The 25,006-nt window shown below is 50.8% G+C and overlaps 1 protein-coding gene across 1 annotated transcript in view; it reads left to right on the top strand.

Moving 5' to 3' along the window:
• ANKHD1 (ankyrin repeat and KH domain containing 1) overlaps positions 1–25,006 on the top strand; it is a 1,380,661-nt gene that overhangs the window by 826,276 nt on the left and 529,379 nt on the right. The window contains exon 22 of the mRNA XM_078653327.1: positions 23,662–23,824. Coding sequence (XP_078509453.1) covers positions 23,662–23,824 — 163 coding nt within the window. The remainder of the gene's footprint in view (positions 1–23,661; positions 23,825–25,006) is intronic.

Genomic DNA, 25,006 nt, shown 5'->3' with positions numbered 1-25,006 from the left:
GGCTGCACAATGCGGGGCTCTCTCCATAGGCATGGGAGCCCCGCACTGCTATGTCCTGCTTTTCACCCGGGTCTTCAGCCCCCGCACTTCCTCTTTGGCGCCGGGGCACGCAAAAGTTGCAGGTCCGCGCGGGCAGCCCTCGCCGTCCCAGGTCTCCTCCCCAGGCCGGATGTCAAGCTGCTTTCTGTTTTGCTTGTTAACTTCAGAGGCCGTACCATCAGCTAGCCTCTAGGGGGCACTGCGGCCTTTAAGGATTGCTGTGTAAAATGTAACCCTTGACTGCTCGAGACAGGACCTGGCCATTGTAGTGAGGTGGCTCCGACTCGAAAGATGACCGGAGCTGTCTCTGCCAGGAAGAGGTGCATCAGCCCAAGGGCCGTCAACCGCCCCAGGGGGGAGTAAAACATGCACAGAACCGGTGTTCCTGAACGCGACCCTCATTCTTCCTGTAGGCGGGTCCACTATATGATAAGTTGTCCAGGTGCATGCATCCCTCCTCTCATGGCTCTGCTGTTTGGGCTCCATCGCCCCGATGTCAGTCTCTCCGCGTCTCCTCCTCTTGCCCTCGGACACCTTTATCAGCTCGCTGGCGCTGAACAGGGCGTTACTGCAGAAGGCTTCGCCGGGTCCGACATGAGCTCGCAGCAGATAGGCCAGGTAGAGGTTAAGCTCACGAACCTAGTGGAGCAAAACGTGTCTAATTGCCATTTGCACCGAAATCTGCACGTATTGACAAGTTACAATAAACATTTGCATCTATCTTTTCAAATTTCGGCGCCAATTAAGCAACCTGCAAACTAAGCAATCCGAGAATGTTCGTTCTTCCTTATGCTGGTTATCCAGCCTTTACTATTTCTTTTTACCTCCTGTGCGCACCTATGTAATACGGCACTTATGTAAAATAGCGGCCCAGTAAAAATCAGTACCACCCAGGCAGTGCATGTAATTCGGGCCCATAAAATCAAAGAATGCGTTTATGCATTGAGACAAAAATGTCTACGTTTGAGTTCTGTTTTTTTTTGTTGTTTTTTTTAGCCGCTTGTGTCCTGTTGCTGTAATGTGTTATCATGGCTCTGGCTCTTCCGCCCCGTGGGTACGTTGTGACTTGCAGTAGAGAAGTGCTCTGCACACTGATAAAAAGGGTTGCGAGGGATGCACAACCCAAAGCGGGGTCGCTTTGGTGCTAACAGTGTAAGGCAGCTACCGTCCAGCCGTAAGAGAGGAGGGCATCCAAAAAGGAGAAAGGCTGGCCAGTACCCCCGGAGGGATTTCATAAACAAGCATTTGCAATGCAATAGGTCTCGCATTTGCAAGAGTTTAAGCTATTGGCATTGTAAATGTGTTGGTTTTAAAAACCAACACATAAATAAAAGGCATTTTCATTTACAATACCAATGGCTTAAACTCTAACAAATGCGAGACCTATTGCATTGCAAATGCTTGTTGATATATTGTTTGCAGAGCCAGCTTCCTACAGAAGGCGAACAGGCAATCAAACAAGAATATTAGTTACCTATTCAATTGCATTTTGTTGGAAAGTGCCCCTTTTTGACATGGCCATCCCAACTTTTTGCCTGTTATATGATGTAATTTTGACTGAAGTGCACTGGGTTCCTGCTAACCAGGCACCCAGTGCTCTTTACATAAAACAAGGTAGCTCTTCACTTGTTCCTCAGTTGTCAAAAACTTTAGCACCTCTGTAAGTCCCTAGTAAATGGTACCCCTCATACCTAGGGCGTGGGTACTAAAGAGGATCCCTAAGGGCTGCAGCAAGGATTGTGCCACCCTAAGGGACCCATTAACAAACTCATGCAGGCTGCGCTAAAATGTTTAAACAAATGTTTTAACGCGGCATGGAACACACCCTGTGTGTGTAATGCCCACAGACACTGCATGCAGTATATGCAAGTCACCCCTGCAGCAGGCCTTATAGCCCTAAGGCAGGGTGTATTACATCACATGTGAGGACATATCTGCATGAGCCCATATGCCCCTGTGTTGTCTAGTTCAATTGCCAGATAGTACAAGTGAACAGGGAAGCCCTCTTAAGTACATGTACTAGGCACTGGCCATTACGAGTTCCTCAGCTACACGATTGCTTCACTGAAACCTATGGTGGTTGGTATCAAACACTTTGTCTTAATAAATCCATACTGATTCCAGTTGTGGATTAAACATATGCACCCAGAGGGCACCTTAGAGGTGCCCCCTGAAAACCTGCCAGCCTCTCAGTGTGCCAGCTGACTGGTATTGTCCAGCCTGCCACCACAGACCAGTTTGAGTTTCTGACACCCTGGAGATGCGAGCCTGTGCTCTCAGAGGTTAGAAACAATACCTGCTCTGGCAAGAGGTGTTTACACCTCCTCCAGTAGGATGGCTAGTGAATCTGCATACCAAGATCGGAGACCTCAAATTCTCTGCCGCCTTTGATGTGCGACCCCAGCTTGCACAGACCTTGGAGATGCCACGCCCTGTCTTGAGACCCATTTGGCACCAGTGCAAGCAGTAAATTAGATATGCAAGTAGGCGTATTGCACCACCAGGCTAGTCATACTCCTAAGATGCCTGATGTTCTCCACGAATGAAGGATTCCACCGTCTTGATTTTGGTGGAAATAGGAACTCTGGGAAAAGGTTATGCTCACTCCTTACAGGTCTTAGTCACCCCAAGGTTAAATAGTTCATTGGCTACTACCCTTCACTCCCCTTATCACCCCAAAATTCAGAATGTAGGTGGCCCCCTGGCATCAGGAACTCTGATTCGCCTGACTAAACAAGAAGAACCAAAGAAGCGAGAACTGCGAACCAGTTGTGGAATTTTGCACCAAACCCTGCCTATCTGCTCCTGTCCCGACAATTGAGACACCCAACTAGTCAGTCAGGTGTGCATCCTTCAAAAGCCTCGGAGGACTGGCAGTACTTTGCCAACCAGACAGCATCTCCCTTGAAGTGGAGGAGCCACTTACCTGTAACCTGTAGGCACTGACCGCAACATCCGGTTCACCGTTCTGCCGACCACTGGCTCCACTGATGCAGCAGCCATCCAGGAGTAGGTCACAGTGCTCCTGAGGATCAGATCCATCTCCCCACTATGATTGGAGATGCCAGGACCCCTAGGAACCACCCTGCGGTACCGGACTCCTTGCAGCAACCATTGCTAGTTTAAAGTCCAATCCGGACTCCACTGCAAACGCCAACCAGCCGACAAAGGTCATCAGCATCGCAGAGACTAGCACTGAGAATGGCCCAGCTGTCCTGTTTTGTGCCCCCTCTGCAGGTCTGACCGAGAACCGTGAGTGCCTTTGACACATTGGTCCCGCTGACCAAAAACCCTATTCTCCTGAGCTCCCCGGGCTGGCCCCACGAATGCCTACTGTGCTCCCCCGTTCCCAGGACCCTCACGAAGAGACACCCCATTGGGGGCTCCCAGACTTGTACCCAAGTCCCCCTCTTAAGCCTGTTTCTAGGTGAACCCCGTGTCTTTGCCTATGGTGTATCAGGGAAGGCTACCAAACCATCCTGCCCCTCTGCACCCAGACACTCCAGGGCAGGTAAACCCGAACGGCTGGTGGATCTTGTGACCGTGACCCCCTAGCACCTTAAGTCCTATAGGAGACCCCTGAAATACGATTGCAAATACCTGTATGCAGAATGTTTTTCTCAAAAGGAAAAGAATTATCGCATAAAAATGCATTTGGGACATTTATGCTTAACTGTAAAAATTGATAACTCTGAAAGTACTTACCCAAGTAAGAAGTTCTTGCCGTTAAAAAATATATAAAATAACCTGTTATTTTTTTAATTGGTCTCGAGTTTCTTCCTGAGTGTGTCGCATTTTTTGACTGTGTTCAACAAATGCTTAACACTACCCTCTGATAAGCCTTAACTGCTCGCCCACACTTCCATAAAAGAGAGCATTTGGGATTATTAATATAAGCCATGTAAGGCAATAAGGGTGGCTGGACTTTCTACATAGTGTACCTGATTTTGGTGCGCTACATGAAAATCCTGCTTCCTACACATTTGTGGTGTTCTATGCAGCCATTAACATGGATGGGGTTGTAGGAGAGTGGGGTCTGCAATCCTATGGTCACCCCAGATTTTTGCTTTTTGCTTCACTGGTTTACGACTTTCCCTGGCTGTGGGCCTGCTAATCAGACCCACAGCCTAGCTGTTCTCTCTCTAAATTGACATCCATGTACTTTAGGTGCATTTACCAATTGGTACTGGGCCACCTTATCAGTCCCTGTACACAGGGCATTGGTGTACCCAGGGTCTACCAGGGGCTGAAGTACATATTATGCCACCCCTGGCTGGCCATCTAAATCTGACACAACTGGCTGTATGACAGCTGGGGCAAGGTGGTGTAAACACCCTTTGCTGTAGATATAGTATACCTATATCTAACCCTAAAATGGACACATATATTCCTATCAGTCACTCCTATGGAAGGCCTTATCAATCCTGAAGGCAGAGTGCTTGGAATTATGTGAGATGGTGCTCTGGCATGAGCTGAGCCCGTTTGCAGCTTGCGGAACCAAGTCCTAATAGCTGTTCCATGATAACGCGATACCATATACTCTTAAGTGCATTATCAACCTCGCGGTTAAATGCTAACTCTGGTATAACATTATCAAAACATGTCGAGTAAGGTGTCATACGATTTGGAATACTACCCCCTCGCCAATTCTGGCGACGGGGGTAGCATTCCACCCTTCTAGAGGGACACGACATGTATGTAACTGTAAACCCCGGTTAAAGTTAACTCGAGCCTCAGCATCACAAAATGGATGCTGCGACCACAGACACAAGTCTGACCTCCTGCTGCTGGGAGTCCTTCCAGCGAGGATGGCTTGGACAAAGGGTTTCCTGCCTTGGGAGGTGCTAGCACCACCCCAGACAGGATTTTGTGTATTGAGGTAGGGAGGCCTGAAAGGAATGAGACATGCCTGGGGCACATAAGGTGCCCTGTGCATACACCGGTTCAAACCAGTTGCTGGGGCATCCCTGCCCCAGCTCTGGCGGGAAACCGGACAAAGGATAGGGGGTGTAGCCACCCCCTTCCTTGTCCCACCCAGGGAAGGAACCTAGTCAGTAGTGCAGCCCCCTTTAGGAGAATAAAGGTAGGAGCTGGTCCCATTCCAAATTAGATTATTGTGAGAAGTTGGCCTGATGTGCAGTGCTCACTGTTCTAGTGATCACTATATATCAGTCCAAACAACCCTTATTGATGATTGGTTGTAAGTCAACCTTATAGACCAGCTATCCTAGTAGCATGGATACGAGCAGTCCAAGGCTAAGACTCTAGAGGGCGTGTTAAGCCAGCTGTTTTACCATCACATTACCCCTTGAACACCCAGTGAAAGGACACCACACAAGTTGTTATGAAAATAAACAGTGTATTTATTTATAACAAGACTACCCTGGCTCTTTATGAGACAGGGAGCTAAGCACACAACAAAACTCTTATAAAAATACTTAAGTTAGCACAGTATATACAAATGCCCGAGGGGCACGGGAAACCATATACTCAAAAAGTGGAATGCGAAACTACTAGCAGGTAAGTACAGTACTAATAGGCTTTGGAATCGCTAGGACTTGACTATAGAATCGTTGGATTACTTCTAGGAGGCCCAGGGGACTCGGGTGCAGAGTGTGCACTCTCACGCGGGATGCGGGACAAAGTCTATGATAGCTAGTAAAGGTAAAGTTAGTGTTCACGGGCGAACCCGACCTGGTAGGAAGAAAACGACAGTGGATCCTGACCCTTGGATAGTGAGGCTATGCTGGGGCACCGAAATGCCGAAGTTACCTAGCCCAGGGGCTGCAGCTGCATATGTCTCAAAAGACGTCGGGAATCCTCGTAGACGAACCAGGAGCCTGGAAGAAAGATGCTGGCAGGCGACCAGTGAAGAGAGTTCGAAGTGATCCAAGCCTGGATCTTGAAGATGGATGACACCTGAAAGCAGAGGGGACCAAGTTCGTGACTACTAGCCAGTAGTCAGGGGCACCAGGAGGGCACCGAAGGGTAGTCACCTCGACTAGGTGAGTTTGCGACGCTGTGCTCTGCAGATCTCACGGACCAGGAGGCGTTGTCGGCGACCAGGATGGAGGGGCGAGCTGTCCCACGATGGATGAAGCTGTCGGCGTCGAAGGACCCAGGATTGGGCAACAAAGCCTTGGCTAATTCAAGCCCACGCGGTGGACTCAAAATGGCGTCTTGAGTGGACCAGGAGGGTCCGGGGTGCTCCTCTTCTGGAAGGGAGCAAGAGCCAGTCTGGAGCAACCAGACCAGCAGCAGTGATGTCGTCGGGCGTCGTTCAGAAGGCCACAAGCCAGTGGGCTAGTAGCCAAACAACGCGGTGAGCAGCAAAAAGCAGAAGGGCCCCACGCCGATCGTGGAGATGCTGGGGGGCTGCTCTTCGGTGCTGGAGCTGCTCAGGGTTGGGGCTTCTCGGACCCCAAAGCACTCGCCAGGAGATTACTCGGCGGGCTTGCTGTGAAGAAGTCGTGCAGTCTTGGCAATAGTCGGTCCCTTGAGGTCTCGTCGCACTCACGGTTCTCAGCTTGGCTGTAGAGGTGAGTAGAGGTCGGAGGTGCCAGGGAAGCCGGGTCTTGTCGAGCTGGGCAGTCGGATTCCGGAGGAAGGACTTGCAGCAGACCGCAGTGTTCTTAGGATGGTGCCTGCGGATGCAGGGTGACTACTCCTTAGTCACAAGGGAGAATCTTGAAGAAGAAATCTTGAGGTCCTTTCGCAGAAAGTCGTGTCTTGATTCCAAAGATGATCTAATTTGGAAGGGGGCCTGCTCCTACCTTTATCTGGGAAAAGGGGGCTGGCACGCGACTAAGTCCTGCCCTATGGGTGGGACCAGGAGGGGGGTGGTTACACCCCTCTCCTTTGGCGGGCTTTCCCCAGGCCAGGGGCTGGAGTGCCCCTGGAACTGGTTTCAGCCGGCCTATGCACAGTGAGCACCGGGGTGCCACTTGCAGTCACCTTCCTCTGTAGCCCTGCCTACCTGGAATACACAAAACCCTGTCTGGGACGGTGCTGGCACCGCCCCTGGCAGGAAACCCTTTGTCCTTGCCTCCTGCTCTGGGAGGACTCCCAGCAGCAGGAGGGCAGACTTGTGTCTCGGTGGCAGCATCCATTTTGTGGATGCTAAGGCTCTGTCTGACTTTAACCGGGGTTACAGGTTACATACATGTCGTGTCCCTCTAGAAGGGTGGAATGCTAACCGCGTCGCCAGAATTGGCGAGGGGTTAGTATTCCAATTCGTATGACACCTTACTCGACATGTTTTGATAAAGCGATACCAGATTTGGCATATAACCGCGAGGATTATAATGCACTTAAGAGTATATGGTATGCGATATCATGGAAACGGCTAAGGGATGGATCCCGAAAGCCGCAGACAGGCTCAGCTCATGCCAGAGCACTATCTCACACGATTCCAAGCACTCTGCCTTCAGGATTGTCAAGGCCTGCCATAGGAGTGACTGATAGGAGATCTGTGTGTCCATTTTTAGGGTTAGATATAGGTATACTATATCTAAAGCAAAGGGTGATTACACCACCTTGCCCCAGCTGTCAAGCAGCCAGTTGTGTCAGATTTGGATGGCCAGCCAGGGGTGGCATAATACATGCTGCAGCCCCTGGTAGGCCCTGGGTACACCTATGCCCTGGGTACCTAAGGTACACTGTACAGGGACTGATAAGGTGACTCAGTATCCAATTAGATATGTACCTAAGGTACATGGAATCCATTTTACAGAGAGAGCAGTAGGCCTGGGGTCCTGAATAGCAGGTCCCCAGGTCAACTAAGTCAGAAAACCAGCAAAACACCAGGCAAAAAGTTGGGGGCAACCATAGTCAGGGATCTACCTTCCTACAATTATCCTGAACTATTCATCAAGAAGAAACTCTGGCCTTCGACGTTCTGCTCCACAGAAGACTGAAGAATCTCCCTTGTGGACAAGGAGTGTCCACCCTGCAACTGCAGGCACCATCAAGCGTCCAGCGGCTTCACTTTGTCGTCTTCCCTCGAGGATCCAGACTTCAGAGCCCGACGAGACCCGGATTCCCAGACCTATCTGACCTCAACCTGCATCTACAGCAAAGCTGAGACCCGTGGGTGCGACGAGACACGTGGGACCTGCCATCTTGAACGAACCTGCACTTCGCTTCCAGCACGACTCCCGAGGTAAACTCGACCAAGTGCTTTGGGGACTGAGAATCCCCAACCCCGAGCAGCCCCTGCACCGAAGATCAGCCCTCCAGCATCCACGAGATCTGTGTGGGGCCCTTCTGCTTTGTTGCTGCTCGACGCGTTGTCTGGTCACTTGCCGGCTGGCTAGTGACCTCCTAGACGACGAACCTTTGAATCTTTGCTGCTGGTCTGGTTGCTCCAGACTGGCCCTTGCTCCCTTCCAAAAGAGGGGCACCCCGGACTCTCCTAGTCCGCACCAGACGCCTTTTCCCTTCACCGCTTGGGTTGCCTTTGCCAAGGCCTGTTGAGTCCAATCCCGGATCCGACACCGCCGACAGCGAGAGCCTGCGTGGGACAGCTCGTGCCTCCATCCTGGTCGTCGAAGACACCTCCTGGTCCCCGTGGCTGCAGAGTCAAGCGTCCACTCTTCACCTGATCGCGACGTCGACATCTGGTTCCTTCCTGGTTCCACTCCAGTCACTGGCTAGTGACTGTGAACATTGTCCCCTCTGCTTTCAGGTCTCCTTCTTCAACAATCCACCCTTGGATTGCACCGGACATCTTCCTCCTGGTCGCCTGCAGCATCTTTTCTTTCAGGCTCCATTGACTTCAACGCGAGAACCCGACGCACTTTGACACCTATGCACCCGCAGCCCGTGGGTGAGGTAACAAGAGCATTTCGGTGCTCAAGGGTAGTTTAACTGTCCTAGTGTCCAGTTCCACAGTCGTTTTAGTCCTACCTAGTCAGGATTGTCCGTACTCACCTTTAACTTGATCTGTACTGTCCATAGACGTTGTTACGCATCTCGCGTGTGAGTTCACACTCTGCACACGCGTTCCGTGGGCCTCCTATTACTTACCTGAAGTTAGTGTAGCGTGGTCCCATCGATCCTACAGCCTCTGGACAGCTCCATTCCTTTTATCGACTCACATTCCACTTACTTAGTATATGGTTTGTCGTGCCCCTAGGGCACCATTGTAATTTTGTGCAACTTGTCGTATTTTTCGTAAGAAATTGTCATGTGCTTAGCCCTCTGACCTCATAAAGAGTTCAGAGGTGTTGTTGTTAATAAATATACTGTTTATTTTCATAACAACCTGTGTGGTGTCCTTTCATCTGGTATTCAAGGGGTTATATTGTGGTAAAACAGCTGGCTTCACATGCCAAAAGAGTTTAGCCTAAGACTGCTTTGTCCATGCTACCATTAGGATAGCTGGTCTATAAGGTTGACTTACAACCAATCACCATAAGGGTTGTTTGGACTGTGACAGGGTGATCACTAGAATTAGTGAGCATCATATATCAGGCCAACTTCTCACAGGGGTCATTCCCAGGTTCCCCAGTCTCCCTGGCCACAGTCCCCATTTAGAGAGGCACCCCTTTAAGAAATAAATCTGAAAGAAACCGGTTAGTGTTAGATTCCTTACCTTAGAATATTCCCAGGCGTCAGACTGGATCCGGAAAGTTTTGCGTAGCAGTACCCCTGCGCTTCGGTAGGCGTTGTCCGCGGCTCAGCGTCCGTCGTTGGCGCCGTGATGACGTCGTCGGAGTACTTAGACGCCGCCCTCGCGCGCTGACGTCAGTTCTTTTTTCCGTGCCGGCAAGCGCTGATCCGGAAAAAGCAGTACTTTAGTCACTTTTTTACTAAACTTTTTTGATCCTTTTTGACCTCTCTTCGAGTCTTTGACTCTCGGTGCCGGTAGGGATGCCCGGGTTCAAGCCCTGTACCGATTGCCACCGACTGATGTTGGTTACCGATCCCCACGCCGGTGCCTCTGTTGCCTTGGGGCCTACCACGACTAGAAATCGTACCGGGCTCTGATGTCGAAAACTAGGCGGGAGCGGTCCCGTAAGCGCCTCGAGATCCGGCAGTCGGCCCCGTGCCGCTCACGGTCCCGGTCCAGGAGGGGGTCGAGGGACCGGTCGCTGGGCCACAGTCGTCACAGCTCGGCGAGTCGACACCATTCGTCGGGCTTCAAGTCCTCAGGTAAGAGGCACAAGAAGTCGAAGAGACGTCATCGCTCTTCCGACTCCCCCCGACGCTCGCGTGATGCGGCCGGAGCCGCAGGCGTTGCGACCTGCTCCATACCCGCCGGTCCCTAAGCCGAACGCGACGCCAGAGATCGAGGCCTTCCTCATGGCCATAAGGTCACTCTCTACGTCTGGTTCCGTGGCGCCTTCGGGCCCCACGGTCCCGGCTGGGAGCCCAAGCAGGCCGGGTGCTTTGGCCCTGGCGCCGTCGGGTGCTTTGGCCCTGGCGCCGTCGGGTGCTTTGGCCCTGGCGCCGTCGGGTGCTTTGGCCCTGGCGCCGTCGGGTGCTTTGGCCCTGGCGCCGTTGGGTGCTTTGGCCCTGGCGCCGTTGGGTGCTTTGGCCCTGGCGCCGTTGGGTGCTTTGGCCCTGGCGCCGTTGGGTGCTTTGGCCCTGGCGCCGTTGGGTGCTTTGGCCCTGGCGCCGTCGGGTGCTTTGGCCCTGGCGCCGTCGGGTGCTTCTTTGGCCCTGGCGCCGTCTGGTGCTTCTTTGGCCCTGGCGCCGTCTGGTGCTTCTTTGGCCCTGGCGCCGTCGGGTGCTTCTTTGGCCCTGGCGCCGTCGGGTGCTTCTTTGGCCCTGGCGCCGTCGGGTGCTTCTTTGGCCCTGGCGCCGTCGGGTGCTTCTTTGGCCCTGGCGCCGTCGGGTGCTTCTTTGGCCCTGGCGCCGTCGGGTGCTTCTTTGGCCCTGGCGCCGTCGGGTGCTTCTTTGGCCCTGGCGCCGTCGGGTGCTTCTTTGGCCCTGGCGCCGTCGGGTGCTTCTTTGGCCCTGGCGCCGTCGGGTGCTTCTTTGGCCCTGGCGCCGTCGGGTGCTTCTTTGGCCCTGGCGCCGTCGGGTGCTTCTTTGGCCCCGGCGCCGTCGGGTGCTTCTTCGGCCCCGGCGCCGTCGGGTGCTTCTTCGGCCCCGGCGCTGTCTGCGACTTCGGTCCCTGCGCCGCAGGGCCCCACTGGATCCGGTTCCGGATCTGGGTCGCCGCTGGTCGACTTTACGACCCCGCCGGCGTCGACCACCAGGGTGTCGCCCCCGTCACTGTCACTGGTTCTTCCCCCGGTCCGGATCCGGCGTCAGACCGACGCCACATTCGGCGCCGGCAGAAGAGCAATTCTTCTATGATCTGGCTCTATTCTGTGCACCTGATTTTCAGGAGATGGAGGGCGAGGGTGACTGGGAGGGGTCTGAGGACCCTCTGACACAGGCGTGTCAGTCATTTCAGGACTGGACAGACGAGCTAGGGGAGGCCAGTGGTCTCGACACTTCACCTGACACTGGCTTTGTCTCCCCTCCTACCGTGGCTACGGAGGAGGGGGCTGCTTATAGTGTGGTGCTGACAAGGGCGGCCAAGGCCTTGGCTCTTGAGCTCCCCGTCGCAACTGTGAGGTCGAACATCCTCACTGAGGTCCTTATACCGCAGGCAGGCTCTCCGGAGCCTCTACTGCTGTCTACAGTTCCCCCTGTAGATAGGAAAGTCGACAAGTGCAGCCGCCCGGCTCTGGACGACCCTAGTTTTCTGTCCTCTCACCCCACCCCCTAGAGTCTGGTTATCCAGGCCTCTACTTCCTACTCCGCATTCCCAGATCGGGAATCCAAAAGGTATGAACAGTTTGGCAAGAAACTGTTCTCCTCCCACAGAAATTTCCCTTTCCACTTGTTCCACTGTCACCAAAGGTCAATGGCGAGCACCATTAGTCATATTCCCAGCAACTGTTAGATATGGAGGAAGAAGAGGAGTTTCTAGACGGGAGACCAAGAGGTCCACATAGAGGAATGGGAAGATTACATATTTGCCAAAGGAGTAACACAAGTCATTGACGCAACCAGAATCCCCTCTGTATGACATAGCCCGCTTTCATACACTGATGAAGAGAGTGGCTGAGCAATGTAATCTCCCTATGGAGTCATTGAAACAGCATTGTTTCTTTATGACTTCAAAGAACCACACAAAGGCACTAAGTTGATACCCATATTAGACTTTGTGTGGCCAGAGGGCATAAAATTAATGATGTCATCGACGATCCCAGCAGTAGTACCTTACTTCGAGGAAAAATATAGGGGCCCCCTACTTAGAATTCAGCCTGTTAAATGCAATCTGAAACTGGATTCTACTATTGAGGCAGTGGCACATATGATATAGGAACCCTGTAGCGCCTGCTTCTGCTCCTCCTGGCAGAGACATCAGGTGAGTAGACAATCTAAGATGCCACAACTGTTGTCAGTGACCCCAATCAATGCCAGAATGCTGCAAAAGCTATAGTATTTAAATAAGTGGCTATTACATTGGCTGTGATCATTAAGGCAGCAGTGGACATTTTCAATGCTGGTTTCTGCCAGTCAGCAGGAGCTTCCGCATCTAGAAGGCAAGAATGGCTGCACCACATTCTTTTTTTTTTTTTTTTTTTTTTTTTTATTCTTTTTTTTAAAGTTCAAAAGGTTTATTAACCATTGTGCACATAACACAGCTGTGTGCCTACAACCTGGGGGCTGGCAGCGTACATTAAGAATAACCCTCGTGGAACACAGCCCATCAGCCGACATCCTGGGGACCGGCGGCGGTACAGAACTAGGCGCCCCAAGAGGCTGCAGCACATGGTAAACAAAAAATGACAGATCATTTCAGGTGAACTTTTGCTTTTTCAAATAACCAATACAACAAGAACGAAAACAGTGACCCAGGCATGTAAGCTATCAAGCATCAGGGTAGACAGCATGTGATCTATCAGACATCAAATACACTCCGCAGCAATCGAACAACATATCTAGTACAGCAGGCCAGACAGAAATAAAGGGAAAAAGGGTCATCATGCAAGGGTCGGCCTCACCGTTACAATCCCCCCCCCCCCCCCCCCATTACCAGGGACTACCTACGGGTGCGAGTCAACATCAAGAGTTGTATTAGGGTCGGTAGTAGGGGCCACCCCGTTTGGACTATCCCGCTCAGCTTCAGCAGCAGTCCCATCCGCATGAACTGCACCTTCTAGCACCGCCGCCCAGAAGTTCTTAGGCCTATTCTTGGGGGGCAACAGGTCGCTATAAAGCCCAGTCTGAGTACAGCAATAAACCAATTCTCTCTTCCATGCTCGCACCCTAGGCGGGGGCCTCTCATCCAGGCTCTGGCAAGACAACGCCTGGCCATCAAGAGCGCTAGGTCCACAATACGTCGCTGAGAGGAGCGCAAGGGTTTGGAGTAGCCCAGAAGAGCCAGTTAGGGTTCTGGGGTTAGTGTCAAGAACGCCGTCTTGTTAATCTCAACATAGACCGATTTGCCAAAAGGAAAAGATCTCGGGACACGACCATGCAACGTGAATGAAATCCGCCAGGGGGGCCCTGCACCTCTCACTTTCTGCGGAAGCACGCAGTCCGTACCTATGAAGCCTCTCCAGCGTATAATATGTTCTGTTTAGGAATTTAAAATGCGTGAGCTTATGACTGCCATTAAGAGAGATCTTGCGGACGTTGGCGCAGCAATATCTCCAAAGGTCTTCAGTCATTTCAGTGCCCAGGTCATGCTGCCAGGCCAGGCGTGGCTTGGTATAATCCGCGTACAACTCCGACTGTGCAAGACGATAGAGAGTGGATACCAATCTCTGAGGAGACTTGGCCGTAACCACATAATCGAAGGTAGCTACCGTCACTGGTTCCGCCATGTCTGCTCCCAAAAGGTCCCGCAGAGCACAGCGTACCCTATGGAACTGGAAGTGCGCCATCGAGGGGGGGTTCTCCAACGCGGAGGACACCTCATCCCATGCCCGCGCCACTCTGCCCGAAAACAAGTCGCCCATGGTGTGTATACCGATCCGCCTCCGTGCCAGAATCACTCCCTTTTCCCTGCAGGGATTCAGCCAATAGCACCACCCAAGAGCACCGCTCGGGGAGTAGAGGAGCGAACATGCTTGGGCGTTCATCAGATAGTGCCAGGCGTGGGTGACCGACAATAGAGAATCGACCAGGCCCGTAAGTCGGTCCTTAGTCTTCATTAACAGAGCCGGAAGAGGAGTCTGATCCGCGACTATCCGTTCAATACGGACATAAGGGGCGTCCTGCGGACCGTGGATCCACGCATAAGCATGGGCAGATTGCGCTGCACGGTAGTAGTTCCAAATCTGGGGCGCTGAGGCCGCCCGCCGTATACGGTCGAACTAAAATATGCCAAGCAACTCTAGGTTGTTTACCCGACCAAGCGAGCCGTACCAGAAGCGATTGAAGCCTGCAGAAAAACTGGACAGAAAGGACCATGGGGATGGTGTTGAATAGGAAAAGAAAATGCGGTAGTATCACCATTTTCATTAACGCAATGCGCCCCAAAAGAGACAGAGGGAGGGAAATCCATCTTTCCACGTCATCCTCCAGCCTCGAGATCACGCAACCATAGTTTTCCCGGAGAACAATCTCCGAATCGGTATGGAGTCGAATGCCAAGATATCTGACTGCCTCAGTAGTCCACTGTAGTGGAAACTCAGGGTCAAACTGCACCGTGGCCGCTGTGAGCGGGAACATGATCGACTTTGTCCAGTTCACCCGGATGCCGGAAAGGGCGCCAAACCGGACCACCTCTCGCAATACAGGGAAAAGATGATCCACCGGGTTTCTAACATATAGAAGCGTGTCGTCCGCGTAAGTAGAGACAATGAGCTTGTACGTAGGGAAGCGGATACCCCGGTGAGCGTGGTACTCGCGGAGGGCACAAGCAAGGGGCTCAGCCACGAAAGCATCGGGGAGAGCGGGCACCACTGTCGCGTGCCCCTGCCAATCTCAGTGGGATCAGAGGTCCAATACGGATCCGGGCCCTTGGCTTGAAGTACAGGACCGACAACAACTGCAGGAAGAGAAGGCCAACGCCCATTCTGCGAAGAACATGATGCATAAAGGTCCATTCTACAGAATCAACCGCCTTCTCCATATCTAAAAATACGGCAACAGCTGATACCTCTGGGCGAGTATGTTGGAACGCAGCAAAGACCGTTCTAATGTTATATACTAGATTGCGTGTAGGAACAAAACCAGACTTCTCCGGGGCCACCAGCGTCGTGACCATAGGATACAGACGGTAAGAGAGTACTTTAGCAAAGATTTTCGCATCGACGTTCATCAGGGAAAGCGGGCGATACGAGGCACAGTCGGGTCCTTGCCCGGTTTAAGGATTGCCACAATTATAGCCTCGCGCATGGAGGGCGGCATAAATCCAGAATTGGCCATATCATCGAGCAGGCTCAGCAATGCAGAAGCAGCAAATCGGAAAAAGCCTTGTAGAAAGCCACCGTGAGGCCGTCGCTCCCCGGGGCGCCCCGCCTCTCATGGACAGTGCTACCACCACCACCTCCTCTCTCTCAAAGGGGCGAGCCAAAAACCTACGGTCCACGTCTGAGAGCCATGGGAGTTCTATGTGCGACAAGTAGTCTACTATCCTCCGGAGCGGGCCCCCTCGAGGCGTACAAATCCTCGTAGTAATGTTTAAAACGTGTAGTTATTTCATCGTTCGTCAGCGGGAGCCCGGTGTCGCAAGATCTCATCGTCGGAACAGAAGAACGTTCTCTGCCTCGCCTAGCCAGGCGGGCCAATACCGCGCCCGGGCGCTCACCCTCACAGTAAGTCCTGGCGATAGCGTACTTCCCTAAATGTTTAATCTCCAGATCTGCCTCGTCGTGGTACTTCCGAAGGACCCCAGCAATCTCCCGGTCGATAGATCCGTCGCCAGACCGCAAGCGCAGCTCTTCCAGATCTCGAAGCTTCCGCTCTAATAGCTCAAGGCGGCCCCTTATCGCCTTCAACACGCCGCCATGTTTGGACAGAGCCCACATTGGCCTCAAAGAAAGTCTCCAGAGCCGTAGACAGTTCCTCCTTGAAAAGAGGTCAAGCAAAGAGTAAGGGGGGGAATCGCCAAGAAAAAGGCGGAATCAGTCGCGCAGGCACCGTGAAGGTGAGTAATATAGGCGAGTGGTCCGAATAGGTCTGCGGAAGGATCTCGCAGGACCGCACGTTCCGCAGGTAGGCCGAAGACGCAAACCAATAGTCAATCCTCGTATGGATATTGTGGGGGGCCGAATAGTGTGTAAACCCTCCCCGCATCGGGTGTCTATGCCGCCAGACATCCACCAGGTCAAGGTGAGTCAAATGTGTATCTAATGTACGTGCAGAGGCCGAGGGCGTCCGGGGTGGACCCACCGATCTGTCCAATGACGGTTGTAGAGTAAGGTTAAAATCCCCTCCCCAAAGAACAACCCTGTCCTCAAACGCAGAGACCCTCTGGGCCAGTGAAGTGTAAAAGCTAGGGAGATCATAATTGGGGCCATATGTGTTCACTATGCACAAATCAAGACCTTTACCAGAGCAGGTCGTGATCATGAATCGACCCTCATTATCTGAGGCCACCGGTGTCCAAGAAAGGGAGGATTTAGGATTGAACCAAGTAAGAACCCCCCTAGCATGGGAGGTAAAACCAGCAGCATGGATATTATCACGGAGCCCTCTATAAGCAGGGATGGGACTATGTGGCGCTAAGTGCGTTTCCTGCAAAATTGCAATGTCCACCCTGTGCTTCGCGAAATATTGAAGAACCCTACGGACCTTGCGATGGTCATTCAGGCCCCTCACAGTCCATGTAAGGAGCCGCATTGTGTCAGGAGCCTCCACCTCCTCTGTCACGTCCCCCGCCATGGAAAAGGAAAGAAAATTGTGTTGATCGCGTATAGTGTAGTAACTGGTGAGAGTGGATGCCTAACGCTGTCGCTCCTCCCTACTAGATCACATGCCTCAAGAAACATCTGCCTCGCACAGCAAGGCGACAAACAAGTCTCGAAAAGCAAACCTTCCCAACCCCCCACCCACGCTTGCCCTGCCCCAACTAGGCCGCGCTCCTCCATCCTCCCCAACAAGCATTCCTCCCCTCCCCTAGCAAACCTCAGCACCACAACAGTCGCAAACCCCCTTGCCACCCAGCCTCCCCCCCCCAAAGACCATAGGAACTGTGGTAATCACATGAGGGCAGAGGTAGCCGATCTAGCTCGTATCAAGGGGATCCAGCAACAACAGTGCAATAATCGCCCCCACCCCCCACAGACAGAACCCTTACGAAAACAAACGTGGCATCATTGCCACAACAAGCACATTTGGGAACAGAAAATAGGAGTAACTAAGAGGTAGTACATCAGAAAGAATCGCCCCGCCCAAAGGGGGCACAAGTGTGGCCACAGCCAGGCAGCAAACAAAGGCATAAGGTAGAGCGTATTATATTTGGCAGTAATAGGACAGCAAATACAGCGGAGCCCCAAATATATATATAGTTCCCCACTGGGTGCATCCACACAAGAAATCGGGGTTCAAGTTAACTCAAGTTCGGAAAAATAAAGGCTGACAATACCTGAGAGGCAAGCAAGGGGGTCAACCGCCTCCAGGGCATCATGTCCTCTCGGGGCAGACAGTACCCCCGTCAATAAAGAGTATAGAAAACAATAATCAAACCTGAGGTGACCCAGTCGGGCAGTAAGTATCACAGAAAGTGCCCCAATCAGTCCTGGTCGTCCATGGATCCCCCTTCCTGCGCCGCATCATCTTGTCGTGGTTGTCGTTTCTCACGTTGCCAGTCTTTCATGGCCCTTTGAAGCGCCTTAGGGTCAGTAAAAATTAGGGGCTTTCCTTGTCGAGTGACTCGCAGCTTCGCCGGATACAGCATCGCATAGTCCGCGCCCATATCTCGCAGTTGACGTTTCATAGGGGCAAACTGTTTCCGGGCCTCCTGAACACGACCCGTGAAGTCAGGGTAGATAGATAAAGTGGATCCCTCATACTGCAATGGTTGCTTCTGTCTAGCCAGCTTAAGCGCAATATCCCGATCTCGATAGTTTAAAAGTTTGGCTCTAATGGGTCGCCGTGGCGCACCCGGCTTGGGGCGCGGACCCAAAGAATGATGCGCCCTTTCGACCACAAACATATGGGAAAATACGTCATCCCCCAGCAGCTTCTTTAAGAGGGCCTCCATAAACAACTCCATGTTGCCAGTAGAGGTGCTTTCCGGAAGGCCCGTGACGCGCAGGTTACAACGGCGCGACCGGGCTTCTAAATCCTCAATTTTATCCAGGAGTGTCTGCATAGCCCTGCCAATCTGTCTATTGTCAGTCTCCAGCGTGGTGTGCGCCTCCTCCACCTCAGTAAGTCGGCGTTCGGACATATACAGCCGTCCCGCATGTTTATCCAATCGTTCCGCCATGCGATCCATGCGGTATGTCAGGGCGTCCAGTTTAGAACCAATAGCTGTCATGCCTCCCTGAAGATTCTTCTCCATGGCCAGGAGTATCTCCTTAAGGTCCTGTTGCTGCGCCTCCTCCGACTGGTCCACACCAGTCGCGCTGTCACCTCCAGCGCCATCCGCCGTCCTAGGGTTCCGTCTCGCAAAGGAGAGTTTCGGTTGTGTTCTATGAGAGCGCCCCATGGCGCAGAGAGGAGTTTCACCGGGCCCCTAGCACGGTATCACGGGCAAGAAGCGCGCTAAACCTGTCACTTCTAGGCCAAAAAAGGCTTAATGGCCCGCAGCGTGAGGGGGAGGTAGTGCAGCAGGATAGTCTGAGGCGTCCGCAAACCCAACGCGTACCGCCGGTCGTCCCTCAAACGTCGACACCAGCGAGGCACACAGCCAGTCTCAGCTCCCGGGGCACCAGGCAAAGACACTCGGAGTCCAAAGTGCGCCAAACACCACCCGCTACATCCGGTCTGAGGGGCCCAGATCGTGAAGTAAACCCAGCCTGTCTCAAGGGGAGGCCACCTACCGTCTAAACGGGGTACAGGTGCACCAGTTCCCTCGCAGTAGCCCCACCAGAGTAGACTCACCAGTGCAGTTCACGGGTAGATAGCCGTAGTGAGGGAACTGCACCCGTCGACGTCAGGCAGGCTGCCCAGCTACCGCAAGTCAAATCAGGGCCAGAGCGGGCGCCGCTGCGATCACGGACCTCCAGGCAGCAGCCAAGCAGCCTCGCGGCAGCGCGATCCACCCCACCAAGGCCAGTCGCTCCAAAGCGCTCCCGCACCTCGCAGATCGTAGGTGTTCCGCCCTCCTGTTCCGACTCAGGGAACCGCCGAGACCAAAGCTGAGGCAGGGGAAGCGGGGAGATCCTCTCCAAAAATGGGCGCACACCCCTGCGCGCCGTAAGTTGTGTGGAACATGGCCCGCCTCCTAGCGCGGAGTCGCGTAGCTCTCAGCGCCGGGGAGCACCGCCTCTAGGTCAGCCGGGGCGCAATCGGTGCCGCGGTCTCGCAGGCCCGCCCCTCCGCGCCACACCGGATCGAGGATATTAGTCCTCCAGTCAGGGAGGTTAGTCTTTTCGCCGTCAGTGGGGCCGCGGTGATCGCGCTACCTTCTGGACTCGAAAGATCAGTTACAGTCCCAAATGTGCAGGATTATTCAAGGATCGTGGTTTAAGGGCGGAGGAGCTCCGGACTCAGGTGGCCATATCGGTTGCCGTCCCCCCGGCTACACCACATTCTTACGCGTAAAAGTCAATCCAAAATCTTGGCCATCCATTTTGACAGACTGACACAGTAAAACACATAGACCTAAACAGTGCCCTTCAGAATATATAAACAGACTTTGGGCTTTGTAATATAGGCGCACTGGTTCAACTACTTTTCAGGACACCAGAAGATCCAATTTAAAAACTGGTGCTGCTGTGGTGGTGATTTCTATCAAATGCAGCCGCCCATTGCCGCGTTCATCAGACGGAATAGTACTAAGGATGCACCCGTGGAGAACTGGGAAGTCCATATTGAGAAGCTAACAACTAGAGGCCTCTGTTCAGACATAGAAGATGCTCCACATCCACTTCTTGGAGCTATGGATCAAATAGGCTATGCCTACAGTCTGGAACTTACTGGTCCGGGCCAAGTGGAGTTGTTTCTGTGCATGGTGTAAAGTCATAGGCTCCCATCCAAGCTAATTGCAGCCTTATCAAAGCCCTATCAAATTATTCCATACTGCCAAGAGTGGCCCTATATTGTCTTCAAGGAGCATCCATTTGGTGGCGATCTCATGATTAAAAAAATCTTAATCTTCATTGCTCTTGCAAAGGATCATACACAGTTTTTGAAGGCACTTCAAAAAGGCTTTTCACCTTATACAGCACCCTCTCCCTCCACTCCCCGTGTCTTTGGAACGGAACATGGCATTGTGCCAGTTTATGCTGCTTCCCTTTGATCTTATTCCTACAGCGCACCTAAAGTTCATCTCTTGGAATACATTGCTTTTGCTTGTCCTCACGTTAGCAAAAAATGTATGGAAGATGGACGCATTTACCATAAACAAGACCTTTCTCCTGTTTATTGGAGGCAAGGTTATCCTGTGAAGTATTCCAAAGTTTATATCTAGAATCCCTATAGACATTATGTAAATGAGTCAGGCCTTTTACGTTTTTCCCTCTAATTCTGCTACATGAGCTGAGAAATCTTTGCACTTGTGGAATGTCTGATAGAGATCGCAGGTCACCCGGCCAAATAATTTCACCATACACGTACCAGGCCCATATACTTGTTTCAATTTATCATATACATTAATCGGGTGACCTTACACTCTACTACCAGTAACCCTGGTTCCTTCCTATTTATTCCTCTTGTACCCGACTTACCAATCCACCGTTACGGGTACCTATGATCACAATGGATCAGGGAGCTAGCTGTAAAAGAAAGGCAGGCAACATAATACTAACTTTTTATTTCTCTTTATATTCATAAAATGACCACAAACTACTGCAAAGTTTTAAAAGTTTATCTAGAATTCAGATTCGGAGAGCATACAATTTACTACCAATAGGCAGTCAACAATCAACATAACAAACAGTACGTAACCATAAAGGAAGAAAATTAAGGCAACCATTTATGAGTCTATAGGAAGGTAAGAACAAAATGAAATATGCTAAGCAGATTTTGGGAATGGATAACTCTAAGTGGGGCAAACTTAGGCACGAACTAGAATTTACTATTGGGGAAGTACTTCAAGAGTGAATAAAAGATTGTAATTCCTATACATCTATAGGAGGGGGGAAAAGTGGAACATGCTATAGTTCTAGCAATATTACTTCAAATCAGCTTACAGGAGAAAATTATAGAACCACATCTATATTTCATAAACAGTATGGAGAGAACGTGCTCTAAAGGCAGGGAAACATAGGAACATGCTATGGAGAATAAATGTACGACTTCTCATATAGTAGATTGCGGAAAGCATGGAAAATTAACGAATGCAAAGGTGTGTCTTTATTGAAGCAAAGACAGAAAAATAAAAGGTGCAGTATAGAGTTTCAGCACTATATTTACCTAGACTGGTGTGAAGACCAACCCTGGCCACGGATCAGTCAAGGACAGGAAATACCCCAAGGAAGGACAGTCATCTATGGGACAGCAGGTGCAGATTGGACACCCTAGGACAGGACAGGAAAACCAGATTAGGATCAGGACAGGACCACCAAGGCACGACCAGCACCCACAGTTCGGAAGCAACGCCTGCGCTCCGCCCTCTCTGCAGCTATCAGTCAGAACCCCGATTGGGTTAGCGAACTCTCCAGCAAAGTGCTCCGCCAGCACTTAGGTTAATTAAAACCTCCAGAGTTTATGGTATAATTTCGGACAGAGTGCTCCGCAGCGCTCTGTATTCAGTCACCTATTGAGTGCGTTGGGTCAGTGACAGGTCAGCTATTCAGACAAGTCGGACAATTTCTCTAGCTAAATCTAGGCTAGTTGTACTGTTTTCGGGTCAGTGTACCACCCCCCAAATGTTGCAAGTGTCAGAATCCCCAATTTCGATTGGTCCCCACATAGGATAGGTTAACACACCAATCACAATTTACGTCTACAAGCCTAAATTTGCATGCTCTGGGACCGCCTAGTGATTTTGGGGTTCTCACGAGATATTTGACAGAATACAATAGAAAATAACATTTGTAGCAAGTTAGGAACAGATCAGCGCCCTTCTGCTGGGTCACAGGTCGCGTTCACAGGAGCATCTTGACTGTGGCTGCCAGCTGGCTGAGTTCCATTGCTCAAGGTTGCCTTCTCTCTGCTTGCGCGACATGCGCAGTAGAGACTTTCAAGATGGTTCGCGTCTCCCTCAGACCCCCAATATCGGGGTACATGAAAAGTAAGCGAAAACAAATTAATAACATAAAATATAAATGAATCATGAATAGCTACTCTATACCTCTTACTATAACAATATAATAACGTAAAGCGTTTTGCGCAAGTTTCACCATGTGAGTGTACAGACAGCCATTTTAGAAGCAAGTGCGCAGGCGCAAGAATTCCCACCAAAACTGCAAATACGTCACGTGAGTGTGACTAACGCATGCGCAGAAGAAACCCATCAAGCGGCGGCCATTTTAGGAACAAGGGTTATTTGAATTAGTAATCACATAGGCAAGCGTCACTAAGATACACAAACATCAAAAATAAAGGGAAATTAGTAAAACGTACAGGTTGAGTTATAGGATTATAAGTTATTTGAGGTTCTTGATTTCAAGCAAGTTGCGTATGCGAAATCTTGCTCTATCATGTCCACCGGTGCATTAGATTTTACACGGACAATACGTAATGCTTAGGCACATCAGCCCAATTCTTTTTTTTTATTTTTTTTACACCTTTGGCCATCCAGGAGCAGGTTGCCCCATGTGCAAACAGGGAATTCCACGTTGCCCGTTAGCTTGCAACACCTCCTGCCACAGCAAAGTGAAGCATCCAGTGTGACGGAGTGAGAACGCCCTCTACCAAAGCATGGCGACGACTGTACTCAGGAGTGCCTTTAACGGGCATCTGCAGTCCAGCTATGTGAAAGAGCAGGCACATATTCAGCAAGCACTATTGCCTGATTGAGAACACAGCAGCTGACTCATCAGTGGGGCAGGCAGTTCTCCTCAACATATTTCAGTAAAGGGGAACCTGCTTCATGCTTTATTCTAATATCATATAATTCTTGATAGTTTGGTTTATGCGTGTAATTCTAGTTTTCCAGAATTGGTGTCTCTCATGTGTTCATAGACTATTCTCCCTCCTCACTTGGTCAGAGACTCCCTTCTGCCAGATGTGCTCCTCACATTGGTGCTGTGAAATCTGAGCTACAGTTGCCTGTAAGGGAAGTAGGAGAGTTCACCACTTCCTGAATTGTGAATTGTTTCAAATGAGGTGGATGTGCTGCTAAACAAACACTATTGTTGAGGCCTACAGCCATTGTAACACTGTTTACTGCTATTTAGTTACTTGGGATTCCCAGACTGACGAGGGAGACTGATTCAAGCATACAGATGCCAATGCATGAGAAATAGAATTACATGTAAGTAACTCATTTCTTTGTTAGGTCAATGATACTGGCAACTTGTTTTCATCAGCCATAAGGACGTATACATTGGATTAGCAATGCTTAGTCTGTTCATTTTGTTTAATTTTAACCGGTGGTTTATGTTTTAGGGGAGCCCACATTGATGTTCGAAATAAGAAGGGAAATACTCCATTATGGCTGGCAGCAAACGGTGGTCACTTTGATGTTGTACAGCTAATCGTACAGGCTGCAGCTGATGTAGATGCAGCAGATAATAGGAAAATTACACCACTTATGTCTGCATTTCGCAAGGTAATTTGAGTACTTTAAAGTTATTACTCTTATATTTATTTATTTTTGTGTGCATAAGTCATGAAATTTTTTAAAATAAAAATCTATTTGAAAAGTATGTTCCAGTGCTAGTGGAAGAACATTCACTGCGTAACTCAGTGTTTTCGGAATCTACCCCTACGAATGTGTGCTAGAATCCTTTTTTCCTGCTCTTTCATTGACCGCACAAACTTTTATTTATTTTTTGTAAATAGAGGATCTGTGTTGCTCATACATTTACTATTCATTATTTATGGGTGCTCTGCCCTCTAGTTGCAAGACTAGAAACTGCATCTGTAGCTGCTAATGCAGCGCCGCAAGTATGCATGTCCTTTTTCCACCAAATGGTGTGGGTTGAAACTTCATTCACAATCTAATATTTAGTAATGCGATGACCTTCCCATTATACCCTTAATCTTTTTATCCTTCTCTATCATTTCTTGCTGTTCATTCCCCCTGATTGTTATTTTACTACTACTCTAGTTGAGGAAGCTGCACATGTGCATAGTCACTGGCTGTTTGCACCACTTAAACTCTTCATCTCTTGCAAGTTGCAGGTTGTATGTTTATACAACGCATTCCGTTGCAACGCTTGCCTTTACCACGCATGCGTTACAACGGAATGTTTTTTTAACGCATAACCTTTTCCTCTAATTCTTGCGTGGTGACGTCGTACGTCGTTAAGAGGAAACTGAAGTTTTTTTCCGTTTCCTCTTAAATGACGACGATTGCCTGCATAATATGACGTCATTTCAGGTGAGGTTTTTATTTGGGGGGGAGACCCCCCCAAGCCCCCCTTGTTTATTTTGAACCTTTACCACATATGCCTTTACTACATACCTCGTAGTAAAGGTATGCGTGGTAAAGGCTTTCGTGTTAACCACGCATGCGTTGTAATGCATGTATGGTGAATGAATTTGTGGAAAAGGCAGCGTTGTAGTGGCCGTTTCCCCAAGTTGCAGTGCACATCTAGGCTTGGTCTCATTGATGTTAATTCTCTAATGAGCTACGTGAACCACCTCGCTTGCATGTAGATTAAGGGTGAACCAGACCTATAGGAGAGCCCACCATTTCCCCCCATCCCCAGCTAACCGTATCATCATGGCCAGCAGTGGGTTCTATTTAATTTATTTATTTTTAAAGTTTTATATAGCGCAAACATGA

Source organism: Lissotriton helveticus, chromosome 7 (assembly GCF_964261635.1).
Source record: "Lissotriton helveticus chromosome 7, aLisHel1.1, whole genome shotgun sequence".
In the NCBI taxonomy this organism is placed as follows: Eukaryota; Metazoa; Chordata; class Amphibia; order Caudata; family Salamandridae; genus Lissotriton; species Lissotriton helveticus.
This window is presented reverse-complemented; position numbering and strand designations above follow the sequence as displayed.